This window comes from Marmota marmota, unplaced genomic scaffold, assembly GCF_001458135.2.
Source record: "Marmota marmota marmota unplaced genomic scaffold, marMar, whole genome shotgun sequence".
NCBI classification, from domain to species: Eukaryota; Metazoa; Chordata; class Mammalia; order Rodentia; family Sciuridae; genus Marmota; species Marmota marmota.
The window spans coordinates 7,759,657-7,777,090 of record NW_025999982.1 but is presented as its reverse complement, the minus strand read 5'-3'; the positions used below and the strand labels follow the sequence as shown (position 1 = coordinate 7,777,090).

General features: G+C 49.2%; 1 protein-coding gene across 1 annotated transcript in view; it reads right to left on the bottom strand.

Moving 5' to 3' along the window:
- Window positions 1–17,434, bottom strand: part of Daam2 (dishevelled associated activator of morphogenesis 2) — a 106,605-nt gene that overhangs the window by 37,603 nt on the left and 51,568 nt on the right. Inside the window, 2 exon segments of the mRNA XM_015487686.2 lie at window positions 1,453–1,542; window positions 6,104–6,325. Coding sequence (XP_015343172.1) covers window positions 1,453–1,542; window positions 6,104–6,271 — 258 coding nt within the window. The 5' untranslated portion in view covers window positions 6,272–6,325.

The window sequence follows — 17,434 nt, the reverse complement described above, 5'->3', positions numbered from 1 at the left end:
TATCCATTCAATATGCATTTGATGAATACCTACTGAATGCCAGTCAATGGTGAGGCCTGAAGGTACTGAGTAAAAAGTCATCCTGCCTTTGCTATAACAGTCCAGTGCTGGAGAAAGAGTGGAACACGTTCTATCTATCGAACTGTCTGTACTGAACCTGGGGGCGGGCATCTAACAGAAGGCTGTGGGTGGGGGATGGTTAAGAGGACTGGGTAGAGTTATTGAAATCTTGAGGCTAAGACAGGTGGGGAGACACAGAAACTGCCATGTGGGAAGACAGGTGTCAGAGTAGATGGGGAAATCACACACAATTTGGTTTGCAAAGTACCGCGAGATGCCCTTAGATTTTAACAAATCTTTTACTTGAGCTACACAAGAGATTATATTAAGGGAACTCTGTAGTAATCAATTTGGAAAGCAGAGACTCATGAAATGTGATTAATTGCTCCTAAAGTTTATTTTCTCCTCCTTCCTCTTCCTTTCTTCCAAGACTTGAGCTTTTTCAAGGCCTGCTTTTCTTACGTTAGTAGACACTGACCATTGTATCTGCAGGTGTTTCATAAACATGCCATACAATATTAAACAAAGTCTTACAGTGTGTGCCTTGAGGCTCTTTTGTCCCCAGCAGTGGTCTGGCTGCCTGCTGTCACTGGTGGGTGACTGGGTGAGCCCATGGTCTCTCTAGGCCTCCCCTGCCTCCTATGTAATAAAGGACTTGAGAGGATTGTTTCTCAGGTTCCCTCCAGTTTTGAAAGGGTCTATGATTCTATGACCTGCCATGATAAGGTCAGCCTGGCTCAGTATGGAGCCCTGGGATGGGACAAATATCCTGACCAGGAAGAGTAAACTAAGAGCTATGAATGGGCACGGGGAGTGGAAAGAGGGTCAGCTCAGACCCCACCTGGACCTGCCTGTCTTCTCCAGGGGATGGGGGAGTATCCAGATCCTCACCCCAAATACCCATACTCTGAGGTTGGGAAAAGGAGCCCTAACAGCAGTCTGAAAAATGGAGGGAGGGGAGAAAGGTGAACCAAGAAAAGAAAAATAGAAAGTAAAAGAAACAGAAAAGCTAAAATAAAGGAGATAAGAGAGGTTAGGAGAGGAGGAGATGAACCGAGGGGCTGCAGAGCCGGAGGAGGGAATGCTGAGAAGCAGAAAGAGGTGAAACCCAATGGAGCCTGGCACTGGCCTTTGTAGGGAGGGCAACAGGCAAGACACCCACAGCTTCTTTAAAGGAAAAGAAGGAAGGCACGACAGTGAGGAGACCAAGGACGGACATGTGACCCCAAGCCCTTTTTTTTTTTTTTTCTGTTTTTGCCTGTTGTTCCTCCCACACCTAGAAGGGCACTAGCTCATAAGACTATCTGCTGAACAAATGTTTGACTAAGGCATCAAGAGTTGGCCCTGGCTGTGGCCCCGGGATGCGGCTGGAAGGGTGAGAAAGGGGGTCACCTTCTTCTTGCTGCAGTAGATCTGCCATTTCTTCTCAGGGGGCAGTGCAAACACAGCCTCCCGGTTTTTGTCTGTGAGATCCAATTCATCCTGCAAAGGCAATAAGAAAAATCATGTCTGAAACCCAGCGATGGTTGAGAGTAGAATATTCAGCCCTACCGGAATTTAGAATGCCCCCAAACCTATGCCTTGGCCTACTATCTTTCTCCCAAAGAACACCAAAGATGGGGAATTTCTTCCCTATCCCTTGTTCCAACCCAGCCTGTACTTCTACTCAAACTACCTTACTTCCTGTCCACCCCTGGCTTATCTGGACAAGTCCATTCTCCTCCTCCAGCTCACCCCATTTCCTGCCCTTCGCTGGCCCTACTCCCTAATCCTCTTGTCCAGGGTTTCGGGTCTTCCTGCTCAGAGCCTTCCTATACTTGCCAACATCACAGGACAAGGCTGGACAAAGAGAGGGGCCGTTTACAGAACAAGTCCTGCCTCTCTCTCAGATGCTTACCCTGTTCTTCAAATCTACTGCCTTTTGAGTCTCTCCCCCAGAAAACCTCTGGCTTTCCCAACCTCCGTGTGGGTTCCAGCAGGGGCCCAGGAGAGCAGGTGAGGACAAGGGGCTGAGCAGAGGGCATGCTACATCAAGGGCAGCCTTGATCCACTTCCCCTGGAGGGAGTGCCCGCTAGAAGCAGCCTCTCCACCACAGGGCTGCCCGTGCACAAAGCTGGGGCCTCCTCCAGGTGGGCCCACCATTTCTGGAAAATAGAACTGGAAGCTTCTGCAGTTGTCACATTTGGGGGTTACTCTGTAGTAGTTTGGGTGAGTTTCCAGATTTGCTATGGTAGGTGGTCCCTACAAAAGCTCTTTTTGAAGTTTTTTTTTTCCTATAATTCATCAGCAACCCCAGGGCTCATCAAAGATAACAGTTAACAGGCTACTGGGAACATGGTGTGCTATTCAATTAAATTGTGCACATTTTAAAAATCAAAAACAAAACCCACAAGAAGACAACAAAGCATAATACTACTAAATGCACTTTATATTTTCAAATGCAACAGTGAAAGCAAAACTAAGGTAGTTTAAGGGTCTTAAATCTCAACATCTACAACCGTTTCTGGATACTTCCATTCAAGGGAAAACAATTAAGACTTTCCTTCTCCTAGACCAGAACTATCAATAGGAATATAATATGGGCAATATAGATTTTAAACATGTTTTAGCCTCATTAAAAATATAATAAATTTTAATAAGTGAAGTTAACTCAAATACATTTTTGAGCCAATACACCTAAAACATGACTATTTCAACAGGTATTTGATGTAAAAATTTATCAGTAAAATATTTTATATTCCTTTTCTCAAATTAAGTGTTCAAAATCCAGTATGGATTTTCCTTGATAGTTCATGCCGTTCAGACCAGTCAGTAGCTGCATGTGGCCTGTGGCTGTCATTTGGATGGTGCATGCATACAATGAGAATGTGAAATAACACCCATCAGTTCACCTGCTTTGGGAACTAACGACTTTTGCAGATTTAGTGTCAAACAAAGGTTGACACCTAGAAGGGTTCTCTCCATATTCCAGAAATGTCCTTGGTCAAAGGGAGGAGGCAGGGGATTAGCAAGGATGGTGGAACGTGATGGATATCATTATTCAAAGACACGAATTGGGTGTCAACCTACTTTTATATACAGAGATATGAAAAATTGTGGTATATATGTGTAATAAGAATTGTAATACAAAAAAGGTTCATGTATAAAGACATGAATTGGCGTGAACATACTTTATGTACAAAGATATGAAAAACTGTGCTCTATATATGTAATAAGAATTGTAATGCATTCCTCTGTCGTGTATTTTTAAAAAATCAATAAAAAAAAAATCATCAGAACACTGTTTGAGGTTTCCTTTCCATGGTCAGGATCAGAAACCAAAGAAAAATGACACTTGCATGTACCTAACCTGACATTTTCCAGCACAAACCCAGCCCTTCTTCAAATCTGTTCCTCTTCTTAGACAGTCCCTCCTCTTCTTACCAACCAGGCTAAGGACCATGGTGTGACTCTCATGGCTCAACGCCGGCTTCCTCTAGCGAGCCTTCTCTGACCTTCCCTGGTAGGAACCATCGCTCCCTTCCTGGATTACGTCTGGTCTTGCATTCTGGATATTCAGGCACTTGCCAGCAGTCTCCATTTCTCCATCAATGGGAATCTCTTGGCCATTCTCCTCAGCCCAGGAAGCATGGGACTTTGCTGACCTCTCCCTCCTTATGGAACCTGTTCTGTGGTCCCTTCAGCAGCCACACTCTCGGGCAGTCCCATGCACTTCATTTTATGTTTCTGCTCAGGCTCCCTTGATGATGTCTCTTCTGTCTTCAAAAGCTTGGGACATGGTACAGTGTCCTTCTCTGTTCTCCCTCCGGGCTTCACATTCATTCCCAAGGACTTGGTTATTATGCCAACACCTCATAGACCTATTCCTCCAGCCCACCAGATCCCGAGACCCAGCTGACTCCAGTACTTTTCCCCTTTGCTGCTCTTCAGGTTTCTCATACACATAAGTCACATTACCATGTGCCAGGCACTGTTGAAAGTGCTATTATTCATTTATTTGAATCACGCAACAACCCATTTTACAGATGAGGAAACTGAAGCATAGAGAGAAAAGCAAATTGAATTCATCATCTCAGCCCCCTAAGCTTGAGCCTTCTCCTATATATCTATCTTGTGCAGGGCCCCAGCACCCACCCAGCTCCTCATCTCAGCAGCCTGGGTGTCCATGATTCCTGCCTTTTACCCTTCCTTCTAAATCCCTCCTAAATCTGCCATTCTCCTTCCTCATGACTTTGGTCCAAACCACCACTGCCTCTAGCCTGGTGGCCTACAACAGCCCCCTACTGATCAGCACAAACCCCTTCTTCAACAGATACCCTGAATGGTCTTTTAAGAAAGCAGATGGATCACCTGAAAACCTCCAGGGGATTTCCACTGGGGCTCAACCTGGTAGATTTCCTAGGATTCCCTAGAATTCAGGCCCAAATTCTTAGTTGTTCTGACTTTTGCTGTGCCTCCCAAAAGGACCTAGCTCTATTTTAACCTGAAACTCTCCCCTAGGCTGTTTCTTCTTCAAAGGAGCCTCTCTATTCTACCTCCCCATCTACTTACCTAACCTCACTCGGCTTTGGGGTCTCAATGGAAATGTTGCTGCTTCACGGAGGCCATTGTGACCTCCCTGTCTAGACTAAAGCTCCCACAGCCCCCTGAGTGTTCCCTGTCCTGACTTACCACTCTGTCACTGCTTTCCAGACCAGTGTTACCGGGATGACTTCCCCTTCTGGATGCAGGGCCCTGTCTGTCAGACCATCTCTAAATATCTGGGACCCTGCAGGGCCCAGAGCATGGCAGTCTCTCTAAGAAAGGCTTTTCATTTGTTTGATGGATACCTGACACCCGACCCCTTGCAGGCAAGCCTTGTCCAAGTCACCCTTGCTTTTGCCAAAGTACCTTGTGAGGATCCTGCCCACCCAAGATGCTCAGTAAATACTTGTTGGACAAAAAGGGTCAAAAGGGGAACAATTCTTGTCACATCCTTTCCAAACTTACATTAGGAAAACATCCCTAATATCAGACAGACTCCAAACACTACTTACAGTACCAAATGTTTGTTCCCCGATCCTATTCTGGAGAAAGGAATAAATCTGGAAACAGTGAGTTTTCCTGAGGTGAGAAGGAAGCTGGACACCTTTTTTAGATAACCTAGAGGGTCTCATGTGTGGGACTGGATTGCCTCCACCAGCCTTATCTCATAGCAAAAGCATGTATAAGTCACATTCCAAACCACCTGTACCGTTTTTCTATGTCTTGACTACAGGCCAGCCATGAGCATAAGGAACCAAGAGCTAGTGGCAGAGCAACTGGGCTTCTGGCCCTAAGTTAGGATTCAGGCCCGGGCCTCTCCTGGTGTGCAGGCTTTGGATCATCATGGAACCTCCAAAAGGGAATTGTGCTTCCATCCTCTTCTGTCTGTGTGGTCATCCTCACAATGTCAGGCGGAGCCTCTGGTCTGGATGGGCACTACCAGGGGTCAGGAAGGTCTGGTGCCAATGTGAATGAATGACACCTGTGGTCAACCCAACGAGACGTAGGGCTTGGTCATCCCAGACCTGAATCAGATCCTGGGTGTGATCTAGACTCCTCTACCTCCATATTTTTGCCACTCACAGCCTGTTCCAAGGTGCCCAATTTTGCCTAAAGAATCCCACTCTGTCCTTTCTTCTGTCCTGAGGTCAAGAGGCCCAGAGGAAACTCCAGAAAGCAGAAGAGGGAAAGGTACTGAGGGTTCTGATGTTCTCCGAGACTCTTCACTGCCTAATTTCACAAAAATTTGGATCTGCTCCATTCTATGACAGCCCAACTGCTACCATGTGACTGAGAATTCCCAGGGAATAGAAGGTGGGTCTCTTCTTCTGGGGACCATTGCATGATGCCCACCCCAGTGAGAGACTTTTTCTGCATTGCTGAAATGTTTTAGGGGGACTGCCTCAGCCCCAAGAGGAGCCTTGAGAGGTGGAGACCCGGCTCATGGGCTCTCACTCTGTTCCACTCTGCTTGTCCATCTGCCCCCTCCCCGCTGTCATCTGCCCCTCACCCACTCACCACCAGCTCTGCGAAGCAGACATTAAGCTCTTCCGGGTTGGGGATGGGGCTGCTGAACTCCATGTACTGCAGAGGGTGGTTGTCCCGGAGGTTGATCTCAGGGAGGTCATTGCCCCCAAAGCAGCACAGGAAGCCCAGGCCATGGCGGCTCCTCTTGCGGGGGGCCATGGTCACTTTAGGCCGGGGTTGTCAGCAGGCAGATGCTCAGGTCCTCATCACGATCTAGGAAGCAAGACAGACAGCACCGGCAATCAGGCATGTCGGTCAGGCAGGTGGGGGCAGAGGTCACTCTGCCTTCAGAATCCTTGTCCCTCAGCTGCCAGGTGCTCACAACCAATAGCCAAGGCTGCCTCCCTTTCCCCCACTGCCTCTGTTTCTTCCAGCTCCTTCCACCTGGAGGCATTTATATGTCCTTCCTACCGTGCCCGAGTGTTTTCTGCCACAGACACTTCCACATCCCTCTCTTTGCCCCTGGAGGAGGGCTGTAATCACAGAATGTGACTTCGAGGTGCTCAGAGCTGGCACTTAGTTACCCTCTCCATGACTGTGCAGACAGGACCTGATTCCCCGCCCTCTGCAAGAGCAGTTTCCAAGAGGGTTCACTCACTCGACTCGCTGCAGGATCTGGGGGTGACTGATTTAAAAGCACCATCCAATAGGGAGGGACGGGTGGAGGAGGGCTGGCAGGGAAAGCCCCAAGGTGACTCTGTGGCACAGCTCCTAGTGCAGGGGCCTCCCACAGACAGAGGATTGGAGGTTCTGACATCTGCTCAGTTTTCTGCCCAGCCTGTTGTACTTGGATAAATGTGAAATAGCAACAAGGCCCAGCTAGATTTTCCCCATCCCATACTTATAGATCTGAAGTTTTGCAACATAAATATAAGACTATTTCTCTCTGTTGGATGGTATTCATTTGGGGGCAGGGGATCAATTCTTCTTAGCTGTTTCTCCTTGATTCAGATCACTGACTGATTAGAAGGCCTATGGCCATCATCCACATCGTCACTGAACATGTCAACAATGACAAAGACATTCAGCCCCATAACACAACCACCTCATCTCAGAATGCCAGAGAACTATTCATCAATACTCTCACGGTTCACTGCTTCAACCAGCTCGAAAGCCACATGACTATGCTTCTATCCAGCCCTCTTTTCTATGATGACAAAATGAAAAATTTTTTCCTAAAACCCTGTGGAACTCAAGGTATGCTAAATCTAGGGCATTCCTCTGCACCGAGCTCTAGAACCTTATCAAAGAAAAAAACAACAAGATACATGTGGTATAACTTGTTCCTAGTGAACTCAAGATAACTTCTAGAGAACATTGCTTTATTTCTGAACTCTATCCATGTAATAATTTACTGTAACATCTGGCTTTTCACATAAATCATGATCTATTTTAATTGTCATTCTAGAACTTTTTATTGGCTCTGTTTTTATGTTATGTTTTGTTTTGTTTTTACAAGATTTGTGACAAGTCTTTTAACGGACCTAGGCAACCCTCAAAAAACACATTGTCTAAGGACATCTTCTAATTATCATATTGCCCGTCATGAATACAGCAAAGGCCCCTGGAGGGCAGGGGTCCTGTCTCCTGCTTCTTGACACCCACTTCACTTCTATAGCTAATAAAGTACTTGTGCTTAGTTTGTGCTGAGTACATGTCTCTTGGTCAGTTGGGAAATGACCTATGCTCATGGAAAAGGGGGAAAGACGGGTCCTTAATATTCAGTCAGGCACTACTGATTGAAATCTCTGTCACCAGGTGACAAGCCATCAGGAACTTTTGTAGGGAATGAGAATCAGTCCCAGGGTCTGAAGGTGGGGAGGCAGACGGCAGGTGAACACAGTGATCCTGGCACATGGACCCAAGGCCTGGGACAGGCTGGCAGCTGAGGAAAATGTAGAGGAAGGGAGACTTCCACAGGACTTGGTAGCCAGGGCCAAGAGTGTGTGAGACAAAGCCCTGATGGCCGACGGTCAGGCTCCATGTCCTCGGGCAGACAGGAACAGGCTCCAGGGAGGTATCCTGCCTGTTATGGAGCAGGGGATGACCACACAGAATACAGACCAGCTCCCCTTTGTCTCCTAAGGCTCTGCAGTGCACCAGCAGCTGGTCAGCTGGACTGCGCCATGTAGGGCATGAAGGTGTGCTGAGGCTGGGTGGCAGCATGGCAGGGCTCTAGGGGGACAGGCTGATGTCTGGGAGGATAGTAGTCCCCTCTTCCTGCCTCCCCCACTCAACATGCCCCATCCAACTCTTGGCTCTTTAGCGCCTAAGCCAGACTTTTCTGGAAAAATCATGCGCAGGGGTTGGGCTGTCCAACCTTTGGACACTCTGGTCCAAACTTATACCTCCTGTTCATAGCCTGACTGCTCTGACTGGTTCACGTCCAGGCCACACCTGTTATTGAATAGTTTCAACATCTCCCTAAGCACAGTGAGTGGAGGGGAAAGGTAGACACGGTAGAAACTTCTCCCTCCAGAGAAAAGTTCCATCCCCCAAGAGCAGGGCCTGTCCCACTCCGGGCACGCACATATTTGCCCTTTTAAGGGGCTGCCTGTTTGAGGCTCCCAGGTCTGTTTACGTTCCAAAAGACAACTCTCCTCCCAGAGACGCCCTCTTAAGTCTTTTCCTGCCTCCCCTTCTGGAGGCCCCATCTGAACATCCAAGGCTGAAACCACAGGCTGTCAGCAGGAGGGAGCCTCAGAAAGCACGGAGCTTCAGGGCACAACTCGGAGAACCGAAGATCAAAGAGGAAACGTCCTATCTAAGGTCACACAGCTAGAGATAGAGCTGGGATGAAAACCGAGGACACTCCAGCGGCCAGCTGTGTCCAGTCACTGTCCCACCAGAGCTTGTCTTCATCTGTCAATGGACCTTTTTTCTCATCTTGCCCATAGGCCCCCAATAACCTCCCTCTGCTAAAGAAGCCAGTCCCTGTAGCTTAGTTTAGAAATACCTCTAGTTTCAGCTGGGGATGGTGGCAAGAGCCTGAAGTTCCAGATACTTGGGAGGCTGAGGCAGGAGGATCACAAGTTCAAAACCAGCCTCAACAACAAAGGGAGACCCTGCCTTTCAATAAAATGTAAAAAGGGCTGGGGATATAGCTCAGTGGTAGACTGCCCCTGGTTCAATCAGTGGAAGGAAGGAAGGAATGAAGGATGGAAGGGAGAAAGGGAGGGAGGGAAGAGGGGAGGGAAGGATGATGGGAGGCAGGGAAGAAGGGAAGGGTGGAAGGAAGGAAGGAAGGAAGGAAGGAAGGAAGGAAGGAAGGAAGGCAGGCAGGCCTGCCTCTAGTCTCAAGACCCCTCTAGAGGAGCAGAGACTAAGGGAGATCCCAAAGTCCACCGGCCTCTCCTCCATCTGTAGGAACCACTTCTATCTTCCAAAGCCCGACTTCTCACCTGCCCTGCTCTAACCCCCCTGCACTCCAGCTTCCTGGTTGCAGAGGCCTTGCAGTCAGACAGATGGGGCTGGGACTCCTGGCCTCACCTTTCTGCCTGGTGACCTTGATCATGACTCTTAGCTTCTGAGGGCCTCGGGTTGCTCCTCTGTGATACCAAAATAATCACAGCAACTTCCTCCTTTTTTTTAGGTTTTGGTGAGGAGTCTATGAAGCAATGGAAGCAAAACACCTGGAAAACCTGGCCACTCACCAGATAAAGATCAGAACTGCTGCTGGGGCTTCGCTGTCAGTGTTACCAGCAAGGCAAGGCTGCCCTGCCCAGAGCTGCAGCTCTTCCTTCTCCAGGCCGAGGTACCCGGGCCTGGCCTTGTAGGAATTGGCCCAGCCAGATTTAAGAAGTCACCCAGCTGTGCCTTCCGTAAATGGGAAATCTAGGCCAGAGTGGGGCTCCTCGCGGGGCGCTGAGCTCTCTCTTATTAGAAACGTATGCATAGCAATGACAAATGTTGGAGGTGATAGATAGGCCTATTGCCCTGATTTGATCATTGCATCAGGCAGACAGGCATCAAAACATCGTACTGGACCCCCCAAAAATGTACAATTAGGGGCTGGGGCTGGGGCTCAGCGGTAGAGCATTTGCCTGGCACGCGTGAGGCACTGGGTTCGATCCTCAGCACCACGTGAAAATAAATAAAATAAAATAAAATATTGTGTCCAGCTACAATAAAAAAGTACATATTTAAAAAATGTGCATTTATTATGTATCCATTAAAAATAAAATTTTAAAAAGCAAGAAAAGAAGGAAAGGGAGGAGGGAGAAAAAAAATCCTGGTCCTAACCCCTGAGGGAGTGGGAGAGGCCAGGTGGCCAGACAGTTTTGTCTCTGCAAAAGCCCTTTGGGAACAGGAACAATGGCAGTTTCCACCTCAGAGTAGAATTGAGAAGCAACAGAAGAAAACAGAAGGAAACCCAGGGGTCTGGACCTCAGGCGGGGGGTGGTTGGGGGATTTAACCCACCTCCACTCGCCGCCCCTTTTCTCCCTGTGAAAGATTCCCGGGGCTGACAGCTCCCTGCCCTCCACATCCTGCTTCCTTGCTCCCTCCCTTCTTCCTGTGGGGACAAGGTCTTCTCAGGACTGTCAGCCCCCTACACCACCAGCCATCTGGCCAGCGCCTCCTGTGAGGTCTGTGAGCCCCCTCGAAGGGTCTCCTCCACTCCTGTGACCCCTGTCACAGCCCTCTCCCACACCGTGCAGAAATGAATTGCCTTATCTCGGAGACAAGGACTGGTCCCGTCTCTGTCATTAGCAGTCATGAGTCAGGGGACCATGGCGTTCTCTTTGGGACTCAGTTTCCTCTCTGCACAGTGCTGGCTTTTGGTAAAGACCTTCAAGGATCCTAGAAGCCTTGACCCTTCCCACTGTCCCATTCCCAATGGACTCTCCTCAAACTGAGCTGAGCATTGCCCCACACTCCACCCCAAGACTAAAGGACTCCTAACTTGATCTCATTCTTCCTATTTGGCCTGCAAAGATGAAAAGCCTGATCCTTACCCACAAGCCACCCCACATACCAGTTTTTACATTTTGGGATTTACTATATCATTAATGCTTCTTCTTCAAACTTCAGAAAGTACAGATTAATGCTAATACTTCAGACTTTGTTATGTGCCAGACACTGGGCTGTACCTACATTTTAGCCCACAAGTGTCTGAGATAGGTGGTTTCATTTTAAAGAAGTAATTAACAGGAAAACAACAACAAAATTTAGAGAGGTTAAATAACTTGCATGGCTATACTGCTAGCTAATGACATAGTTAGGATTCAAACCCAGGACTGTACAACTCTAGATTGGTAAACTATTAAGCAATAGGACAAGGACACATGTCCAATACCCCAGGCTGAGATCTACTCAGAGTTTTCTCAAGTATTTGGCAGATTCTGATTCACTAACTCAGATTCTGCATTTCCTGGGAGCTGGGCCAGGTGTTTTGTGGCTCTGCTATCTCACCGCAGCTTCATAGTGACCTTGGGAGGTGGTTATGATGACAATCCCCCCTCACAGTTGATTTGGTGTTGGGTCTTTAGGAGCTGTGACAGTTTGGTCAACAACACCCAGCTACTCAGAGACAGAGCTAGGACTCCCAAGTAAATATTGTGACTCCAAGTCCAGTGCTCCTGTCACGACCAAAGCTAACTCATAAGCCCCTTTGTTAGTCAGCTTATTGCTGTGACCAAAAAATACCTGATAACAAACTTAGAGGAGGAAAGATTTATTTTGGCTCACAATTGTAGAGGTCTCAGTCCGTGGTCAGCCGACTCCATTGCCCTGGGCCTGAGGTAAGGCAGAACATCATGGTGGCAGGGTGTGGCGGAGGAAAGCTGCTCAGCTGCTGGTGGCCAGGAAGCAGAGAGGACCAGGGGTGGAGAGTCCAGGGAGTAGACCCAGTGACCTACTACCTCCCACTAGATCCCACCTTCCAGTTGTTCATCCAGCTATCAGTGGTTCCATCTGCTGATGAGGTCAGAGCCCTCATGATCCACTCTTGCCTCAAAGCCCCACCTCGGAGCCCTGCTGCACTGGGGACCGTGCTTTCAACACACGAGTTTTGGGGGGACAATCCAGATCCAGACCCTGACGAATCCTTTAGTTCTTTTGGTTGATGTTGTGGCTTTGGGGCATTCAAAGTGCCTTCTCTTGTCCCCTTCCCCCCTTCCTCACTTGAGGGTAACAAGGCAAGGACACACTTCTGACTCTCTCTGCTTGGCTTCCTCCACAGTGCCTCCTAGAGGCCAGGCACAGTAACGACCACTGCCTGCATTACCTCCTTCATCCCCCCAACTCTTCACCAACATCACTGACCACCATCGTCAAGACGCCCAAAGGCCAGGCAACTTGCCCAAGGACCAAGCCCTGTAAGTGGGGAGGCTGGGTTTCAGGCAGTAGTGTCACCTTCACACACACCTGCTTTTCACCAGCCTCTATCCCAAGTGCTAGATACCGACCTCGGTGATGAGGACACGGGGCAAACAGGCCCTCCCTCCAGGAGGTCCCCTCCTAGTGGGAGAGCCAGGGACACGAAGGCAGTGACAGGACGGAAGGTAGAGAGAGGGGTTGGGGTGGCACTGTGCGGGGGACCTTGCCCAGCCTGGGGGTGGTGAAGGGGAAGCAGGCTCCCAGGAGGTGACATTGGGCCAATCTTAAAAGAGATGAGAGAATTGAGGAGGGGTTAGGGATGGCACAGGTGTCCCAGAGAGGGGAACAGCATGGAGGGAAGGATGGAGGGAAGACCAGCATGGCACCGAGTGGGACAGAGTCCTGGCTGGTGGTTTTGTCCCTTTGTAGCTCAGTCAACAGGCAAAGGGAACTGGCGGGTCAAACACCCTGGTTTGCGGCCACAACTGAAGGCATCCAGGGAGCCTGCTTCTCTGCCTTCCTCTCTCCACCAGGTCCCCTGAGGCTGGGCCCAGAGCCTCCCTGAGCCCTATGTGAAGCAGAGGAATGAAAACCATTTCCTGCTCCTCAGGCAGAGATGCTTCCTGTCATTGGCCCTCGTGTGCCCTGGGGAGTCACCTAAGAAGTGGCCCAGGCCCAGGTTACCCTGTGTCTGGCTCCCCACAGCAGGGAAGTGGCTTTTCCATCCCAGGCGACATGTTAGGCCCTCTGTCCACCTACACCACGCCTGCTCCCACCCCAAGCATCTGAAGACCACCCCCTTGGGCTCTGTGGGCAACAAACTGGGTCCCTCATAATCTCCTTACACCCACTTCTGTCCTGAAACCACTTGCCATGAGCTTAAACTATGTGATTTCAGACAAGTTACTTAGCCTCTCTGAGCCTCAGTTTCCTCATCTGTAAAACGGAGGAAATAATAAGAGTACATACTGCATTGGGTTGCCGTGAGGACTGAATTGGTTAATATTTATAAACCACCTAGAATAATTGCCTCGTAGAAGTTGATGTTGTTAAAAGCCACATAGAAACTGCAAAAATGCCTGAGTGTTGACTTATATGTTTCAAAAAGTTTATATATGAATGAGTTTTATATAACATTACAAGGGTTGGCCTAGACTACCGGAGCCAAAGCCAGACCGCAGACCGTCTTTGTAAATACGGCTTTAGTGGCGCACAGCCATGCCCGTTGGTGTAAGTATTGACTGAGGCTATTTTCAAGCAACAGAGACCACATGGCTCACAAAGCCAAAAATACTTACTACCTGGCCTGTCGCAGAAACACGCTGCCAGCCACTGTGCTATTAGGTTGATTTCCATGTTATTGACAATATCTAATTATCTTTAATCTACATCAGCATCCATTTGGTTTGACTTAATATGTCACACTGGCCTGTCCCTTGTCCTTGTCTGACCCACTGAACTGGGAAAGCTGTGCTCGAGCCTAGGGATTAGGATCCCAATAAAGTTACAATTGCTGGTGCACCACCCGGGATGTGTTCTTCTGGGAATCTGACCTCCCCTTTCTACGGTGGAAGGAATCCGAGGGTCAGAGAGATGTTAAGAGGGAGCCCAGACCTCAGCTGTGTCTGGTCCAGGGAGCCCCATCCCATGACATCCCTGCAAGGCAGCCCTCGGAGGCCTCAGGGAGGCTCAGAGTCATTGGACCTGCAGGGTGAGCCTCGGGCAGGGCTGGGGAGGGGGTGGGGACACTTCAGAAAATAAGCAAGCTCTCTTTGCAGGAATGGGGGAGCTATTTTTAGCAGTCACCTAAATGATAGTGTGCCCCCGTGCTCTGGGAAAGGCAAAGAAAGCAACAGTAAATGTTCTCGGCCTAAAAGTCCCCTCTGTGTTGGCCAGGGGTCAGGAGGCAGAGAGACTGAGGAGAAGAGGAAGGAGAACAGGGATCCTGCTGGGAAAGGCACAGCCGGAAGTCCCTCCCAGTGACTTGTCCTGACTTGGGGTGAGGGTAGGAGTTGTGGGTTTTCCCATCAGTTTTCTCATTTTGAGAAACTATAAAGAGAACATAGGATCTGCTGTCTCCCAAGGCCGGAAACAGGAGATGGTGACTCTCTAAGGTCATGGTCAAGTTTTCATTCATTCGATCGGCCACCCACCCGCCCACCATGTACAAAACAGTTTTCTGGGTGTTTTAGATGACACAAACATCAAACGTGACGGTCCTATAGTCTTGTCATCTACCCTTATAGTCTTGTTAGGGAGGCGTGTCTGCAAACAACCAGGACGTGAGGGAGGAGGGGAGGTGCCACGCCAGCCCTGGGACTGCAGGGAGGGACATGAGTTCAGGCTGGGGTGATGTGGAGTACTCACCAGACGAGGTAGCACTGAAGCTGGGCCACGGAGGAGAAGGTTGGAATATGGCAATGGGGGTCCAAGAGGGTATTCTCAACAAAGGCTGTGCCAGAACGAGGACCTGGCACCAACCATGTCCCCAGGTGAGCAAGGGGCTAAGGGAAGTCACTCTTTCTAGGCTGCAATGTAGGATTCAAAGAAATGCATTTGGCAACAAGACGAGGGCCAGATGAAGGAAAGCCTTGAGTGCAGGGCCTTCAGTGGTCGGTGTTTGTCGTGTGGCTGAATAGCTCATTGACTTTTAGAAGAAAGAATCTGTGGGGTCTGGTCAGAACTGATATTGGCCAGACATTCCTGGTGGCAGCACATGGGGTGGATTACAGGCAGGGGAAGCAGACAAGTGAGAGAGTCAGTGGCCACTCTGTCCATTGGAATGAAAGTTAATGAGATCCTGAAAGGCCCCCAATAGAGAGGAAGGAATGGTGTCGGAGGTGTCCTGGAGGAGGGTAAGGAGGGAGACGCTGGCATGGGTGCAAGGTAAGGGGACCTTGGCAAGACATGTACTGGGCACGTAAAACAAGGAGTTGGCTGAGAGTGATGGGTGTGGGGAGCTCTGTGGGCGACAGCTGTGAACTGAGAGAAGAAGGAGTTTCGACACCCAAGATCTGCTGCCCACTCGAGCTGGCCAAAGAGAAACCAGCCTCCACCGGGCAACCCTCTGCCTCCAGGAAGCCAACCCCTCCTCCAGCTCCCGCACAGGGGACTGTCAGAAGTGAAGTGGTGCAGAGGAAATGGCAGCCAGCTTCCTCCGTCGCTCTATACCTTGGTCTCCTACTTGAGAGCCCCACTGTGCTGAGAGCCCAGCACCACCCCACAGCCTGGCCATGAGAACCCCACTGGCCACTCCTTGTGGTCCTCTTTCCCTGTGGTCCCAGGACAAAAGGCATTCTCTCACTCATGACCCTGATGGCAAGCCTGTCCTGGAACCCAGCTGGGCCTGTGCACAAGGGCCCTAGGCTCATGCTATTCTCTTACACTCCAGCTCACCCCTCTCAGCAGCCTGCGTTCACACCAGAAAAGGCTGTGCCTGTGCCCTGGGGCTGGCTAGACCAAAATCCTGGACCATAGGTACATCTACCTGCTTAGGGGTGCCATTGGGAGGGGAGAGGGGATATGTGAGCTGAGCTGTCTCCTAAGAGACAAATGTGGTTGCACATGTAGGTCCAAGGTGACCTCTCCTCCCCACTCACCTTGTTCACACAATTCCATCTGTTCATTCATTCATTCTAACAAATAGTTGCTGAACACCTAAATGCATTACTAAGAACTAGAAAAATACATGATAAATAAGAGTTCAGTTTGTGGGGAAGGGAAATAACGAGACAAATAAACTGTGGATAGGTTATGATGAGCCAAGGACCAACGTTTAAGTCCGAGGAATGTTTGCAGAATGACATCCCAAAGATCTATGAATCACTATGTTCCTAGGGAAGAAAAACAGGTTATTGCTAAAAGAGACCTAGAATAGGGTCCAGCTTTGGTCTATGAGCCTATCTGAATGACCTTGGACAAGAGAACATAGTTTCTTTAGAACTCATCTGCAAATGAATAGGTCAAACCACATAGTCTCAGGAGTTCCTTCTACCCCTGACACTCAGATCTGTGCCACAAAATCCACACGGTGTTGACAGATGCTGGTTGAGGTGAATCATATCCCATGAGGTCCCATGAGCTCATAATTTGCGCACTTGGTCATTATCCATTCAACCACTGATTTCTCAGCACTTACTCTCTGCCTGGCTCTTGGTGCGAGGCTGTAAAGGTAGATCCATCAGACACAGCTCCTGCCCTCACAGAGCTTTAATCTCCCAAGGTCACAGTCCCCTCTGACTGCTCATTGATCCTCATGCCTCTTCTTGTTAACAATTCTTGCCACCTTTTCCCAAAATGCCTAAAATAAGCCAAGCATGGTGGCACATGCCTGTAATCCCCCTGACTCCAGAGATCGAGCTCAGAGGATCACAAGTTTAAGGCTGGCCTGGGAACCTTAGCAAGACTCTGTCTCAAATTTAAAAATAAAAAGAGCTGGGGATGTAGCTCAGTTTGTTTTATTCTCAGACATCGACAGGCCTGGTCCAGACCATGTGATCTCATGCTGAAGCTAGTGCCAACCTCTCATTCCCCGACCTTCACCAGCCATCCTGCAAACAGCAATTTGAAGAATGCTTCTAGAAAACCCCTGATTCTGCTGTCCTTGCTTTGGGATCCTTCCAAGGTTTCCCAGTCCAACCTGAAAGCCACCTGCTTCAACTGTTGGGCTTGGCCATTTGGGGCTCACAAGTTCCATACCCACCAAGCCTCGAAATCAGATCTACAGCCAAGTGCTGGAGAGGACATGTAAGACAGGGAGCTCTCTCACACTGCTGCTGGCGGGAATGTGAAATGGTACGGCTGCTGCAGTAAACAGTTTGGCAGTATCTTAAAAAGTCAAACACACATTCACATATGACTCTGCCCTTCCACTCCCAGGTATTTTCCCAAGAGAAATGAAAGCATATGTCCAAAGACTTGCTCATGAATGCTCACAGCAGTTTTATGTGCCATAGCTCCAAACCAGAATGCCCATCACCAGGTAAATCAGTAAACTGTGCAGT